The 14,838-nt window shown below is 48.4% G+C and overlaps 1 protein-coding gene and 1 pseudogene across 9 annotated transcripts in view; one reads left to right on the top strand and one right to left on the bottom strand.

The window, feature by feature from the left end:
* The first annotated feature begins 374 nt into the window (after positions 1-374).
* On the top strand, positions 375-6,000 carry LOC117718256 (MAP6 domain-containing protein 1-like; annotated as a pseudogene).
* A 3,776-nt stretch (positions 6,001-9,776) lies between these two features.
* Yeats2 (YEATS domain containing 2) overlaps positions 9,777-14,838 on the bottom strand; it is an 88,961-nt gene continuing 83,899 nt past the window's right edge. For 7 of the 9 annotated variants that reach the window (XM_076942671.1, XM_034515354.2, XM_076942666.1 and 4 more), the window contains 4 exons: positions 13,952-14,178; positions 13,121-13,195; positions 12,305-12,378; positions 10,830-11,095 (listed from right to left, as the gene is read on the bottom strand). In XM_076942671.1, coding sequence (XP_076798786.1) covers positions 10,987-11,095; positions 12,305-12,378; positions 13,121-13,195; positions 13,952-14,178 — 485 coding nt within the window. In that variant the 3' untranslated portion in view covers positions 10,830-10,986. Of the gene's footprint in view, positions 11,096-12,304; positions 12,379-13,120; positions 13,196-13,951; positions 14,179-14,838 lie in introns of all 9 variants that reach the window. The other 2 variants (XM_034515358.2, XM_034515356.2) reach the window with 1 other exon arrangement.

The raw sequence follows: 14,838 nt of genomic DNA, 5'->3' as shown, positions 1-14,838 counted from the left end.
CACGCCTGCAAGGCATTGCGGTGCATGTGCTGTCCACGCTATAGACGCCTGTAAGGCTTACGTCATATCAACACCTGCAAGGCACGTGGCAAAAGCCTAAAGATAGCTCAGAATTCCCTTCAATAAAGGAGACTTGATCAGAATCTCTGTCTTGTCTCCATTCTTCGCATCTCTTGCCCCAAGAGCCACACTCTCTCTTGACCAGAGCACTGAGCCCCAAAAGTGCTGAGGCAGAAGTGTTGAGGCAGAATGTGGGCCTCAACAGGAACTCTGGGTTTAACCATGAAGACTGCCCGCAGGCAGTCCTGGTCAGGCACAGAGCTGCGCAGGGGCTGTGGGGTAATGTGCGGGTGACAGGCGCGCGGCCAAGCGACATGGCGTGGCCCTGCATCAGCCGGTTGTGCTGACTGGCCCGGCGCTGGAACCAGCTGGACCGCTTAGACGTAGCGGTGCCGCTGACTCTGCACGGTTACTCGGACCCGGGGAGCGAGGAGCCCGGCGTGGACTGCAGGGTCTCCCGCGGGAGCCCGTCGGTTGCAGGCGCGCGGGAGCCTAGCCGTGCTGTGCCGCTCACCCAGTACCAGCGGGATTTCGGTGTGCGAACTGCGCGCGCGGGGTCCCGGGATGTGGATCAAGAGCGCACACCGGGGTCTGGCGACCGCAGGGGCCAGTCCCTGGCGCCCCCAACCCGGACGGTCTACGTGCTTCCGGTCGGGGACGCGGACACAGCTGTAGTAGCAACCATGTGGGTAGCTGACTGTGGCAAAGGAACACTTGGCATCTCGACCTGCGGTGGGAGGAAACTGAGTCCCGGAGTCCTGAAGCGGGGTGGGGGGCGAGGAGAGCATGGAGCCTGAATACCACAGGATCTGGAGAGTGGCAGGGGAGCCTCAGTGTCATCCCTTCCTGACACTGTAGGCACAGCCTTGCCTTCCCGTCTGCTCCCTACCCTGGGATCCAGGATGAGCGCACCTCACAAGGGAGTACCCCCTTCCTCGGTTCCTCCTCCTTCCCTCTCAGATAGTTCTCTTTTAACTTCTGTGGGGTGAGCACTGAGGGCGGTGCATGGCCCCCCACCCCACGCCTCACGCTGTGCCCAGGACCAGTGCCTGCTCTGTTCAAGACCCCACTGAAGGAAGGTCCTTTGCTCCCTTAGCTGCTCAGCTTTGAACAGCTGAGGACTTCCTGCCTCTCTTTCTACACAGAAGATTAATGAATGCTCATAGTGGGGGAATTAGGAATAAAAATAACAAATACCGCCTTAACACCCTCACACCTCCCCTCCCAAACAGATGGATCGTCCTAATTCTCAGTACAAAATGAATTCATACACATTCAGCTTCTTTCATGATCCTATTCTTGCTGTCGCGATGTTTTAAAAATATTTAATATATCTTAGTGCGTGGGGGGAGAAGGGGGTGAGCAGGTCAGAGGACAACTTTAGAAAGTCACTCCTCTTCCCCTTCTGCCTTGGGTTCCAGGGATCCAACTCGGGCTGTCAGGCTTGTGCCAGGCAGTCACATCTTCTGAGCCATCTGACAAACATTTAACTACATTACCTTTTTAAAAACCTAATGTAATGTTTGACCATAGATAGATGTTCTGAATGTTAATAACTGTATTGTATGTTAGCCTTTTCTTAGGCATACAGCCATAGGCAGAAGCCCAATATATATATTATTTTTGTCTCATTTGTGATTCCCAATTTGGGACTATTAAACACTACCACACATTTGTTACAGGTGTTTAAATACTTTAGGAATTTTGTCATTTAGATTCCTTGTAGGTAGGATGAAAGCTCAGGACTAAGAGGTAATGGGGCTGAGAGGTGGCTCAGTGATTAAGAGAGTGCCCTACTCTTGTGTGGGATTGGAGTTCCAGCACTCAGACCAGGCACCTCATAGTTGCCAGTAACAACAGCTTCAAGGAGATCTGACACCTCTGGCCTCTGGGGCATCCACACTCACTGCACACACTCAACATTCAAGAGATGCACACACATACACATAATTAAAAATAAAACTTAAAACAATAAAAATGGCACATGGGGACATTGTACAGGTAGATGGTCACAGCCCTGCTGTCCTGATATTGGGGATGGGACGCTGTGAAGCCCTACAGGCAGATGGTGAATCTCAAACACACACATGTCAAAGAAGCAAAGTGCAGGACAAGGCCTTGTGCTCTTGGACTCGTGGAGCTGCTTGGCACAGCTAGTGGCAGAGCAGATAGGCTTACTGATTCCTAGAACCCGAATCCTCCTCAGGAGAGGTCTGAATGTTCATGGTCCTTCCAGTGGTCCTGCATGTGCAGCACTTTGCAGTGGCTTGAGATTCTAGCAGTCAAACAATGGCAGGCTTGCAGGGAAGAAAGGAAGCCACCTTTCACAACCATTTAGCAACTTGGGGACTTTGGTGCAAGCCACTCTTCATGGGGGATATTCCAGAAAATCATGGCTGGTTATGAGAAGCTGTTTTACCCACCCTAAACGTCCTGTAGGGTCCTCTAAGCGCTGTTGGTGGCAAGGTGCTAGCTGTTGCTCTCCACTTAACCTGATGTCTCTACCCCCCCCCCCCACTCCCACCCCGCCAATGGCCTGTTATTGCACTTCCTCTGCAAATGAGGAATTGAGCTGGTAGTTCAAACCACATGGCTCTGAACAGCATAGGAAGGAGTGGGACTCAGGCACCAACTGTGTAGTCCCCGCAGGCTCTCCTTCCCTAACACAGTTTATACAGCTCGTCTTTGGCCACCTCCTTGGAGACAGTTTCTTAAACTGAGTCTTGAAGGCAGCAGTGGAAAATCACTGAGAGATGGGGGCTTGCCTTTCCAAGTGTAAACTCTGCCATTGGAACATTTGCCTTCCCTGGAGAACTGGAATAGTAAGATCCTGGCTGGCCAGTCACCCCCAAGACCAGCCCAGGAGCATGACTGACCTCCAGCACTAAACTCCCTGGCCTCTAGGACCCCAGAGGCTGGAGTAATCCCATCCTGACTTCCACCTTCTGAAATGTACTTCCCCCAAGTGAACTGCTATAGGCATTCAGAAAACAATTTAGACCCGAAAGTAATGAAACAGGTTTGTGGCCACTCCTGACCTATAGTCTTTCAGTGCCATGGGTCCGCTAGGGCCTGCATCTCTCCCTGCTAACAGGTCCTGCTTCACTTGGCTTCTGGTCATCATGGAAAGAATGATCTGCCTTATTTGTCTAGCCAGATAGGCACCAGAGCCTTAAACAGCTGCCTTGGAGCTATCTGGCTAGCTCCTCCCAGAACAGTGCTTCCATAAATTCCTTTGAGGCTGGTCAGGTCCATGAAAAATGTGGAGAAAGAAGTACCTGGGTATGGTAGTGCACACCTTTAATCCCAGCACTTGAGAGGCAGAGGCAGGTAGATCTCTAAGAGTACAAGGTCAGCTCTGGTTTGTATAGCAAGTTCCAGGCAGCCAAGGCTACATATTGAGCCCATGATGCTTTGTAAGAAGCACAGTGAGGCTTGTGTTTTTTCATTAATCTTGGTGTAAGCTGTAGTTCACCTTACTCATACTCCTCCGTGAGTAGCCGGGCTCTGGGAATTCCACCTCTGATGTTGCTTCTCTATTCCACCACAAGCCCTCTTGATTGGAACACCTCCTGCAACACCCCAGGGACTGCTATAGGTACTTCCTGCTTTGAGTCCCCAGCTGTCACCTCAGAGCAACTGTCTTAGGCTGCCTGGAGCACAGCTCAGAGATAGTTGGGGACAGAAGGGCATGTTCATGGGGAGCCCCTGCATTCCCAAAAGAATGAGAACAGCATGTGGTTTAGACAGCTGATCTTTAGAACCTTGAAGCTTCAAGAAGCAAAAATTATGACAGGCCCTGGCTCAGCTCTTCCTTATACCCAAAATTCTGAGTGTTGACCACAGCAGACAACAGCTCCTCTTGCCCAGGCCATCTGCCTGCCCAGCGAGGATCAGCTCTGATGCTGCCAAGAAAAGAATCCCTTGTTGTTTTCAGGGTATAATCTGGACCAGTGTAGGGAGGGCCTAGCACAGGCAGGCACTGGCCCTGGCTGGCTGAGCCCTGTGCCTGTGGTCATGGGGGGATGATACAATACAATGGCCTTCCGAGTTTACCATTTAGGAGGGACTCTGACAAGATTAAGAGGTCTCCAGGAGTAGAAGAATTGAGCATTTTCAGTGAGTGACAGGGGCCTGAGTTAGCCTGTCCTTTCCCTCCAGAGAAGAGGCCCATGGGAGCTCAGACCAGCTTGAAGGTTTTTGTTTTGAGATGGCTACTGTAGTTCTCTTTTCAAAAAGACATTTTAAAAGAGATTTCTTTTTACTTTTAAAAGTCGTGTGTATTTCTGTTTGTGCTTGTGAGGGCAGGTTCCTGACAGGCCAGTAAGAGGGCAGCAGGTCCCCTAAAGTTGGAGTTCCTGGTGATTGTGAGGTGTGGGTGCTGGGTACCCAACTACAGCCCTTTGCAAAAGGAGTATACGCATAACTGATGAGTCATCTATCAAACCCTGTGATTTACCAAAGAGTTTTTGGGTTGTTTTACATCTGTTGTGCCTGCGTATGTACATGCATGTCATGTGCATACATCACAACCCACATGTGGAGGTCAGAAGACTGGTGGGACTCTTTCCTTCTGTCATGTGGGTCCTGACCATTGCTTATGACTAAGCCTTCTCTTTCTTCCAAGGTGTAAGCAGATGTACCATTGCTGGGCTGGGCATTGTCCACACTGACAATTCTCTGCACCTAAGTGGGCGTGAAGGTGACAGCCTTCACTGGCTCTGGACTCCCTACTAAGTGGCCTGTAATCACGAAGGGCAGTGTCAGGTCTCAGGAGGGCTGTAAGCACTGGGGCTTGTCTGTCTGTAAGGCAGATGTGTGCTAGATGCTGCCTGATGTTCACCTGCATGAAAGTTTTCTGCCACTACCCTCCTGGGCTTGGGTGGCTGAGATTTCTTGGTGGAGCATTCAGAACGGAAGAGCAACTCTTCCTAAGATGGTCCATCTGCTTAGAGCAACTGGTGCATCTGGTCCTGCTTGTGCGGGAGGATAAAGACTCAGTAGGAAGTGAAGCAGACCAGCAGTGAACAGGGCTTCTTTAAAGGTGCAGAAAATGAATGACTGACCCTGTGCAAGGTTGCGATTGTATTCTGTTGCAGACAGGAATTCCAAGCTTGGACTGGAGTGAAGCCCTTAAGATCCACAAAGGCCAGTGCAGCCAGAGTCATTACAACTCACAGCTCCAGATGGGACCTCAGCCCTGGGGCCAGCTTCCAGGTCAGCCTGAAGGTGGGGAGACAGATGCTTGTTCAGAATCAGGTTTTGATGGCATGATGGTTAAGGACAGGAATATCCAACAAAATATACCTCAGAAAAGCTCCTCTGTCATTGGCTAGGTAGCATCTTTGGACTCCCTAGTGAGCAGTGTCTGTCCTCCTAAACCCCAGCCTGTGTCCTGACTACTACTAGGGCTAGTGACTTCCAAGTGTGGGAGCGTAGCTCAGTGGTGGACTACATACACAGGCCCTAACTTCTGTTCTCAGTATAGCCCTGTTCCCTGTGGAAATACTAAAACCAAACTGACTCAAGCGCCATGTGAGGCTCCCAGCACTACAGGACTACTTAGCATCTTCATCCCAACTAAAGGGCAGAGGGAAGCAGAACAGGTTCATGTTCCCCACGACCCACCATAGTAGTGACAGTTCATTCTGTTAACTTCCACTGTGAACTGCTGCAAGGGGCAAGGAGTTCTCTTCTCAGAGCCAGGGACTGGGACAGGTTGAGGGAGAAGCCCACTGACACTGCCACACTTTCTTTTTCAGGTTCCAGAGGTGAGAAAATTCACACCTAATCCCTCAGCCATCTTTCAGACATCAGCTCCTCAGACTCTCAATGTGTGACCAGTGGAAACCATGGTTGGGAAAGCCAGAACCACCAGGCAGCGTCCTGGCCTGGTCCTCTGCTTACAGGACTAGCGTGGCTGCTGGCATTGGGCATAGTGTGGAGGCAGAGGGACAGTGTACCACCTGCTGCACTCAGCTTCTCCAACTGTCCTCCAGCAGTGGCAGGGAGGGAAACTTTCTTGTCTTGTCATTTGACATCCTTCAGTTTTTAAATCTGATGATCCATCCAGCTGTGACCTGAACTACTCCAGACTAAGAAACGTGACCACTATCAAGCCTTTGGTAGGTTGGTTTCACACTTTGGATGGTTTTCCCAAGATGCACAATTTTTGGTTTTTTGGGTTTTTCTTTAGATGACTTACAGTAGCCCCAGGCAGTATCCCCATCCTTTTGCAGTGCTTACCATTAAGTAATTTAGCCCAGCAGTGGTGGCACAAAACCTTTAATCCCATTGGAAACAAAGGTTGATCTCTGAGTCTGAGGCCAGCCTGGTCTGCAGAGCGAGTGACAGGACAGCCAAAGCTGCACAGAGAAACTCTGCCTCAAAACAAATGAGGATGGGGGGTGGAGGGATCCATCTTAGGTTGCCAGGAGTGATGCCTTTAATTCCAGCACCATAGAGGCAGAAGGATCTCTGAGCTCAATGCCTTCCTGGTCTACATAACAAGTTCCAGGAAAGCCAGGGCTACACACCCCATTTCAAAACAACAAAACCCTTTAGGGGTTTGTGTGTGTGTCTGTGTGTGTGTGTTTTAATATATAATCACTTGCACACAACTCTCAAGGTAGTGATATGTATCCAGGGAGATCATCCATATCTTCAATTTCAAACATACTTTCTTTATAGCCGAGATGATTCTGTTTCAAGCAAACAATTCCTAGAAGTGGGACACTGTAAGCATGAACGGCACCCATCCCATGTTGCTAGGGGCTGAACCCTGTTTTACTAATTTGTCTCCCCTCAACACAAAGGGCCTACCCTGCATACTCATGAGGAGTGGCAGCATGTCTGAGAGCATCTCCTTTAGAGCTTTAGGCTCCCCAACTCTGCTTAGCTACTCACTACCATGCTGAGGGGACAACTCATCTTCTCTTTGGAAAACTCATCTCCATAAATTCCAAGCAAGCATGTCTGTGTGGAACAAGCCCATTCCCCTTTGCACAACCCTTCAAACACTGGAAAGAGCCTATGTCTGAGAGATTTGGCACAGTGTTTGGTAAGAACTATAAGGATTTCCTTGTGGTTCCCTTTTCTTCCCAGGCTCTCCCTATGGGAGTGTCTAGTTTTGGTGGTGAGGCTCATGTTTCAAAGCCATGGCTGAGGAAGCAGCTCAGACTTCCCACACAGCATCCCTCCCCTCAGAGGTGTTAGCAGGCCCAGCCTCCCTCTTAGGTCCAGGAAATGTTGTTGTTTCTAAAGGGAAAATTGAAACCATATGCATACACCAAGGATCCTGTTACTCTAGATTTGTCAGCTTGTATGCTCAGTGTTCCTAAGAGGGAAAAGATTGCCTGCTGGGCAGATTAACAATTTAGTAAAATGCAGAACTGTGCTGCAGCAACTTGTTATAAACACAGGCATATCCCATCTCCATGGCACCTCAATAATGACCACAATATAGTATAACTATGCTAATATCCTTGAAGCTTGTGAACTCTAAACCCTTCTTGCTCCGGGCTGCAGATGCCTCCAGCGTTGTGGGTGTTGCCTTCTTCCCACTTCACTTCTCCTGCATCCTTAAGTGGGAAAAGGGGCCATCTGTGCTGCTTCCTCACTAGCAGGGACAGTGGGCATTTCTACTTCTGCACTTGAAAGTAAGGCTGCTATAACCTACACCCTGCTGGCTTGCTGGGAACATTCACAGGTAAAGCCAGTCAAGCATGGCTCAGTTGTCCTTTTCTGCTTAACTCTTCCTGGTCCTCTTGGTCCTGCTGTAGACTCTGGCATGCCCCAGCTAAAAGCCCCCAGCTGTACTCTGCTAGTGACCACACCACATGCACAACAAACCCAGCCCTGCATTCACTCTTGGTGTAGAGTTGCATGACCCTGCTGCATTTGGATAGAAAAAGCACATCAGTCCCTTCCTGGTAATGTCATACTATAGTGGCCATGAAGTGAAGCTGACCTCTGCTAGATCACAGGTTGTCTAGAACCTCAGCAGTGTGCCGCCAGTCCTCATGAGAAATGAAAACTTGCTCTTAGGAAGGCACTCCTCATTGCAGATCTGAGTACGGCCACACGGTTCCATGAGCAGCCCAAGAAGCAACCAAGACCAATGTCAGCCTTCTCTTGGTCCTGAGTCCACCTTACACACAACGTGCACAAAGACCAGAAAAATACACTGGAGGATGAGCAGGGCTCATCTCTGAGAACGAGTGTGCATATGGTGTATATGTAGGTCCATATATGTGTGTACTCCTGTATGTATGGGGATGTGTGTTCATGTATGTGCAGGTACATGTGTTGAGGACAGAAGACAACTCAAAAGTATTCTTCAGGTATCCTTCACTTCTCTCACTGGTCCAGAGCTCGTCAAAAGTAGGTTAGGCTGGCTGTATAGCAAGCCTCAAGTGATCTACCCATCTCTGCCTCTCCAGTGCTCAGATTTTAAGTGTGCACCAACCACCATGCCTGCCTTTTTTATGTGGGTTCTGGTGACTGAACTCAGGTACTGCATGCACTTCAACTGAGCCATCTCTCCAGCTCAAATTTTTAAAAATACTTTATCATACCTGCTAAAATTCCTATAAAATTTAGTAACTTTTGTATCCTGTAAGTTTTGAAAAATAGTTTAATCTGTTAATTTGAGAAGAGTATTCAATATTAATTATTCCATAACCACAGTGACCAATGTGGGAACTGACTCAATCAGGTGTGTGTACATTACAAGGCCAACTAATCAGAAAGCCTGAAAGTCCATTTATGCTGAAGCAAGGTCTTACCTCTCCATGCTTCCAGAGACAGAACTCAGGACTTCCGGCTTCTATTGGATAGGGTATGCCACCGGACCTATGCTCCCGGCTAGCCTTACTCTCCAGGGCTCTGCTTTCTTGCTAGCCCTCTGTCAAGTTGCCTCCCAGCCAGCTATCTCTACAGTCTGCATCCCAATACCTCTTCACAGACACTCCCTGTAAAAGGCATGGGCTTTAGAGCCTTTAGTTCTGCAGGGTCTGCACTGTTACACACTCTTTTATAAGAACTGCATCACAGGAGGGATTCAGACCTCACTACAGACCAACGTTATCTCACCAGATAAACTAGCTTTTAGACAAGGGGTCTGCTTTTCTGAGAAACAACCCATTTATGCATTTCCCTTTACCCCAAGTTGTATGAAATAATTATGCCCATGGTCACCAAGTAAAGTGACCTGAATGTAACTGTGACCCTTGTATATTGCATGGCTGCATTTGTTTTTTTTTAAGGAAGGAAAGACATCAATTTAAACCCGAAAAGACCTATACCACGGTCACCTCCCAACGAGCCCATCTAAGTACAGTGCTTCCACTCTGAAAAGCCATTGCAAATACTAAACGTTTTATTGTAGACAAAATGATACACAATTATTACACATTATGATTTTAAAAAACACTTGAAACTTTAACATACACGGAAACTATTAAATCTTTTTTTTTTTTTTTTTTTTTTTTTAGCAAAAAAGTAATTTCTTTACGTTTTTATCACAACAAATGAATCTGCTCTCATTGGGATGTTCTACCATGTAGGTATCTGTCCACTTCTGGACAAATCTGTGTCAATCTGCTGTATGGTCTGTAGACCAAATTCTTAAGCCAATTATACCATCAGCTATGCTTGCCCAGCCCCTGCACGGTGGGTCCCTTCTGTACCTACAGCTCCCAGGTGCTGAATTAAAGGTCTATTTTATCCTCCCTGCACTGTTTCCAGTGTTTCCTGACATACACACACACACACACACACACACACACACACACACACACACACACACACATACACCCCTACAGGACCTCAGAGAACAGGCTTTACGTTGCTTAAGTAAATTTCTTTGACTTTTACTCAGATATTTCAAGTTTCCTTTGAGCAGAAAAAGAACAGGTTTACAACTGAGACTGAGGTCTTTCCTGTGTCCCCATAATAGTTAGGAGGACTGGAGAGTCCCCAGGGTCTGTGCGCTGTGTACTGGTGCTAGAGCCTCCTGTCTGCACCTCTCACTGAGGGGCTCTGCTCCTGAGATTAGCACACTGGGTTAGAGCAGTTCTTCCCACGGTAAGGCACTCACAGGTGTTTCAACCCTTTCATCTTGGGAAAACTCTTTGGCAGAGAAGGACAGGACTCCAGTCCACCAAGAGGACAATCCTAGTAAAGTTTGCACTGGGGCTGCCTCCCTCCCCTTGACATGAGGCAGCAGCAGGAGCTTCTGAAGCCCACATGAATAGGAGGATCATCCGCGGCTCAAGGGCCTGGCTTTAAGGTCAATACCTACACTAACACTTGTAGTTCCTGGGTTACACGGGCACAGGCCTGATGCCTTCTGAACTCTGCTGGGACCCCTTAACATTGTTGTGACAGTCTCAGTGCAGCCTCCTTGGCCTTGGGTTTGCCACATGGTGTATTGCCCCCTCTGTAGCTGACTCACACAGGCCAAGAGTGTAGCCCTTCTATGCTGAAGCAAGGTGGGAGAAGGTACTTGCTTGCTCTGTTCTGAGTTCCCGAGCCCAGTATGCTGGGCTTATTTTTGCCTTCTGAAAAGCAGGCCTCAGGTGAATCCAAGCACACTCCAAAGAGGGGGCAAGCACCCTGTGTATGCGTAGACAAAGAACAGGTTGCCTCACACCAAGACTCTGCAGAGCCTTGTCGGAGTAAAGAAATGCAAACTGACAGAACCGTGTCCATTCAGCTTCCCTCCAGAATTGGAAACAACTCTGTCTTAAAAGGGGGGCTCCTGGGACTCGATGCCCTTGTGTAACACGCAGTTAGATGGAAGGAATGGTATGGCAGCCATGGCATTCCAACAGAGAACACCAACTTTCCCCAAGCACAAGGGTCACAGTTTGCACAGTGCAGACACAGCTTCCATCCCGCCTTTCGGGGATCTCCTCACTGCAGTCACTGATCTTCGTTCAGTCTCCCCATGTGTTTGTTCGTGAGAAAATCCAGAAAAGGAATGTTGCAAACGGCCTGATGAATATTACTCACTGTGATTTCTTTGGGAATCCTAGTCCAACAAAACCAAACAAAACAAAACAAATCCAAAAGTATAATTAGGTGCAATTTGTCAAATGCATTCAGAAATAATTTAGTCAGTTACTATACTGAAGGGGCCGTCTCTTATAGAAGGAGGTGACAGCAAAGGCTTGAAGCCAGCCTCTCACACTTTTCATGAATTCTTCTCCATCTGTAGTCCTACCCAGGACTCAAATCTTACTTTCTGGTCAAAGGAATGAGGATGCCATGCTGGCCAAATGACAGAAAAAAAAAGAGGTTGCAGACAGAAGAGAATGGTGTGCATCTAAGTCTTAGCAGACTGAAGTTTGTTTCAAAGCACCATAAAGATATAGATCCATCACTTATCTCAGAGGATGGGAGGCCAGCCAAGAGTGATGTTACACGCTCTCATTCAAATCACCCAGTCTGCCATATCTCCAGTCAGGAACATAGAAAGCATGGCTCCTCCTCCTTTTCAAGCAGGGTGAGGCCTGGAAATTTTTACTCCAACTTCTTCAACTACTGCTACTAACACCTCTTCCTCCTCCCCTCCTCATTTACTCAAGACCTCTGTGTTATCTGTGTATATCTGACTTAATATCCTCATTTGGGGGCCCCTGACCTGAGGTACTACATTACAGTGTCAAGGCAGCCTTCCACATAGTAGGAAGAGTACTGTTTTGAGTAAGAGGGAAAAAAGGATGTGAGCTGCATCTCTTAGAAGGCTGGGAACTGCATCCCACTCAACAGTTGACTGCTCAGGAGAGGGGTGCAGTGAGCCCAAGGGTCCACAGCGATGAAAGGAGTCTGACTATAGGACCTGTAGTTAGGGCAGTGGAGACAACTCCCTTTCAGAGCTTAGTTTCCCAGTTTCTTAGAGGAAGAGTGTGTCAGCAGTGACACACACCTTAGGTAGTATTTCTCAATCTCGACCCTAGAATCTGCCACATGAACCATACTGTCTTTAATTTGAGAGCCTGCTGCCTGCTCTACCCTGTGATACAACAGACCTGCAGGTCTATGAAGTACTAGCTGGGAGGGCACAGCCAGGCTTTCAAGTCAAGAGGTTCCCTCAGAACTACAGAATAGATCCCCAAGTCTGTCAGGCTCTAACATCTCAAGTACAGCCTACTCTATCTCGCCCTGCACTGACATATGGGTAAAACGAACATCTTCAAGAGTAACTGACCCACTCAGCCTCCACTATCAGCACCCGTACCTGTTGGGAGATGCTGTCTGGTATCCAACCGCCAGTGCCTGTCTCAGGATGTCACTCACCAGCTGCTCCGTGGCCTACAATAGAAGACTGGTGTTGACAGAAGAGCCGCCTGCTCACTAGTGGGAGAGATGCAGCCAACCTCATTCTTTACCGAACTTCTGAAATAACTGCCAACTAAATATTACAAAGTTCTCAAGAACAATTGAACTTTGTTTGTTTAAGAGGTCATGATGTAGGTATATTAGAAACTGGACTAAGGGTTTTTATTAACTGGACAGTTTTCTAAGGAAAACAGGTTGTGAGTGAGGGCTGCTCCCGAAGCCTCCCTTGCAGAGGGATGCAAAATGGAAAAGAAGAGCTGAGGTCAGAAGCAAGCTCGGCACGGAAGCCGTATCTTCCTTAACCCCTTGCCCAGGGACAGGACAATTGTGGCTGTTTCTGCTGTGGGAAGCCGGGGAAACCCATGGCTGTGTTTTCTCCCTATCTATCAGAAGAGCAGACACTTTTCACAGTAGGATACTTCTTCATAGACATAAGGATAGAGGTGGGAGCCAGGGGACTCCATGGCAGACCGCCTACCTGCCTGGAATGTATGAGACCCTGGGTTCTATCCTCAGCACAATAAACCCTCAATTCTTAGACAGAACACAACTTCATGTACTTTAAGTAGGAAAAAGAAAACAGAAGAGGAAACATAAAACCTAAGTGAGACGAGGGACTTGAAAGTCATCCTCTCTGTTCCCCTCCTGTCCCTTCCTCACAAGGACCTAGAATCCACACTGGCCAGCCTTGGTCACAGTGCTACCAGGTACCTACCTTTAAGATCATGTCCTCTACGACTGAGGCATACATGTTCCTGTGCAGTGCCACAGGCTGCAGGGTGATCCCGATCTGCAAGAGCAGAAGAAGGCCGTTTGTCCCATCAGCAATAGAAGCAAGCCTTTTCCCAAACGAGTGAACTTCTCTGGTACACACGGGCCCCTGGCTGCAAGAAGGGCTCTCTAACCACTCTGGACTATATGTAATCATGCTTTTATCCCCAAATATCTTATCATGAACCAATGGAATCTCCCAAGAATTCATAATATATAAGCAATATTTTGGAAGGCCTAAAATCAAGACTCCAGGGCCATTTTTTACAAGACGCAAAGAAAAGCCCTTGGGAAACTCACCGGCCCACTTCCAGTGTGCACCCTGCAGGTGTGGGTGGGGGCGAACACTGCCTTTGCCCTTGGATCATGAGCAGCTAGCAGAGGCTCATGCTAAAGAGCTGCTGGCTAGCATCAGGTTTGGATAGCTCTCTCCCAAGTAACAAGGGAACACAGGCTTTGGTATGCAGGGGGTCGGGGAGTTGACAGTATGGGATGGATGGGGACGGCTCATTCAAGTATGACCTGAAAACATCACAATATGCCTCATAAAGGAGAAGTACTTCTGAAGCAGATGAGAAAAAACCCAGGAGCAAAGGGTTTGTGACGACCCTCCTCTACTCTGTAGCCAACACAACCTTTTTACATGGGAGAGTGGGAACACACCTAAGTTATGGGTAAAAGCCAATCACATGTCAGCTGGGCAGACTGTCGTCTAAGCTCATGAGGCAGAATGTGTGGTCTGCGACCTGACAGTACCACAGCCTTAACCTCCCACCTTCTGTGTGATGTCACCAACAAATCCAGAGCCTGGGGTTGGTGGCAGGTAAAACCTCATTTCTTCCTGCTTTTCTTCCTGCTCCTTTTTAATGTTTGTCTTCAGTGGCTCTGACAGGCTGAGGATATCCACTTCTTCCTCACTCTCAGGCTCCCTTTTCTGGAACTGCTGCAGATCCTCCAGCTTCCGGCAGAGGTCATCAGCCGTGGAGAAGGACGACAGGCACTCTAGATAAGAGGAAGCAGTCTGTGACAGCTGAGGTGAGGACAGACAAGCACCCCAGGCTGAGGAAGGCAGAGTCTGCAGGGAGCTAACCTTTCTATGGATCTCTCATGAGAACCAGTGCCTCATAAAGTAGAAAAGCAGACAAGTGTCCTATTCCAAATGTATTCTATCTGCCATTAAGACCAAAGACACAGTACATAATCGACTCCAGTCCTGGAAAACTAGGCCACTGCCCGACTTTCTGAATCATTAAATTGATTTTTTTTCATTTTTTAAAAAGATTTCCATTCAAGCTGGGGATGACGCTCAGGTGGTGAGAGCACTTGCCAAGCAAGTAGGAGTCCCTGGGATCAGGAAGGCCTGGGTTTGATTCCAGCACTGTATCAACTAGGTGTGGCACTCGGGGAGGCGGAGGCAGGAGGATCAGATGTATAAGTTCATCTGCAACTACACAGTGAGCTCCAGGGAAGCCTGGGCTACTTGAGACTTCTCACTTTAAAAAAAAAAATTCCTGTCTCACTGTTGCCATGGTAATGCACACAGCCTTCAATGGGTTGTAGAGTGTCAGGACAATAAAGTCATGCCCATACGCTTTTACAAAGGACATGAAATCCAGGCCAGGTACAAGGTAGGCTCCTCTGAGCAACACAAAGGTGGTGGCT

Source organism: Arvicanthis niloticus, chromosome 12 (assembly GCF_011762505.2).
Source record: "Arvicanthis niloticus isolate mArvNil1 chromosome 12, mArvNil1.pat.X, whole genome shotgun sequence".
In the NCBI taxonomy this organism is placed as follows: domain Eukaryota; kingdom Metazoa; phylum Chordata; class Mammalia; order Rodentia; family Muridae; genus Arvicanthis; species Arvicanthis niloticus.
Note: the sequence above shows the minus strand (reverse complement) of the source record. Positions and strands in the feature narration are given on the sequence as shown.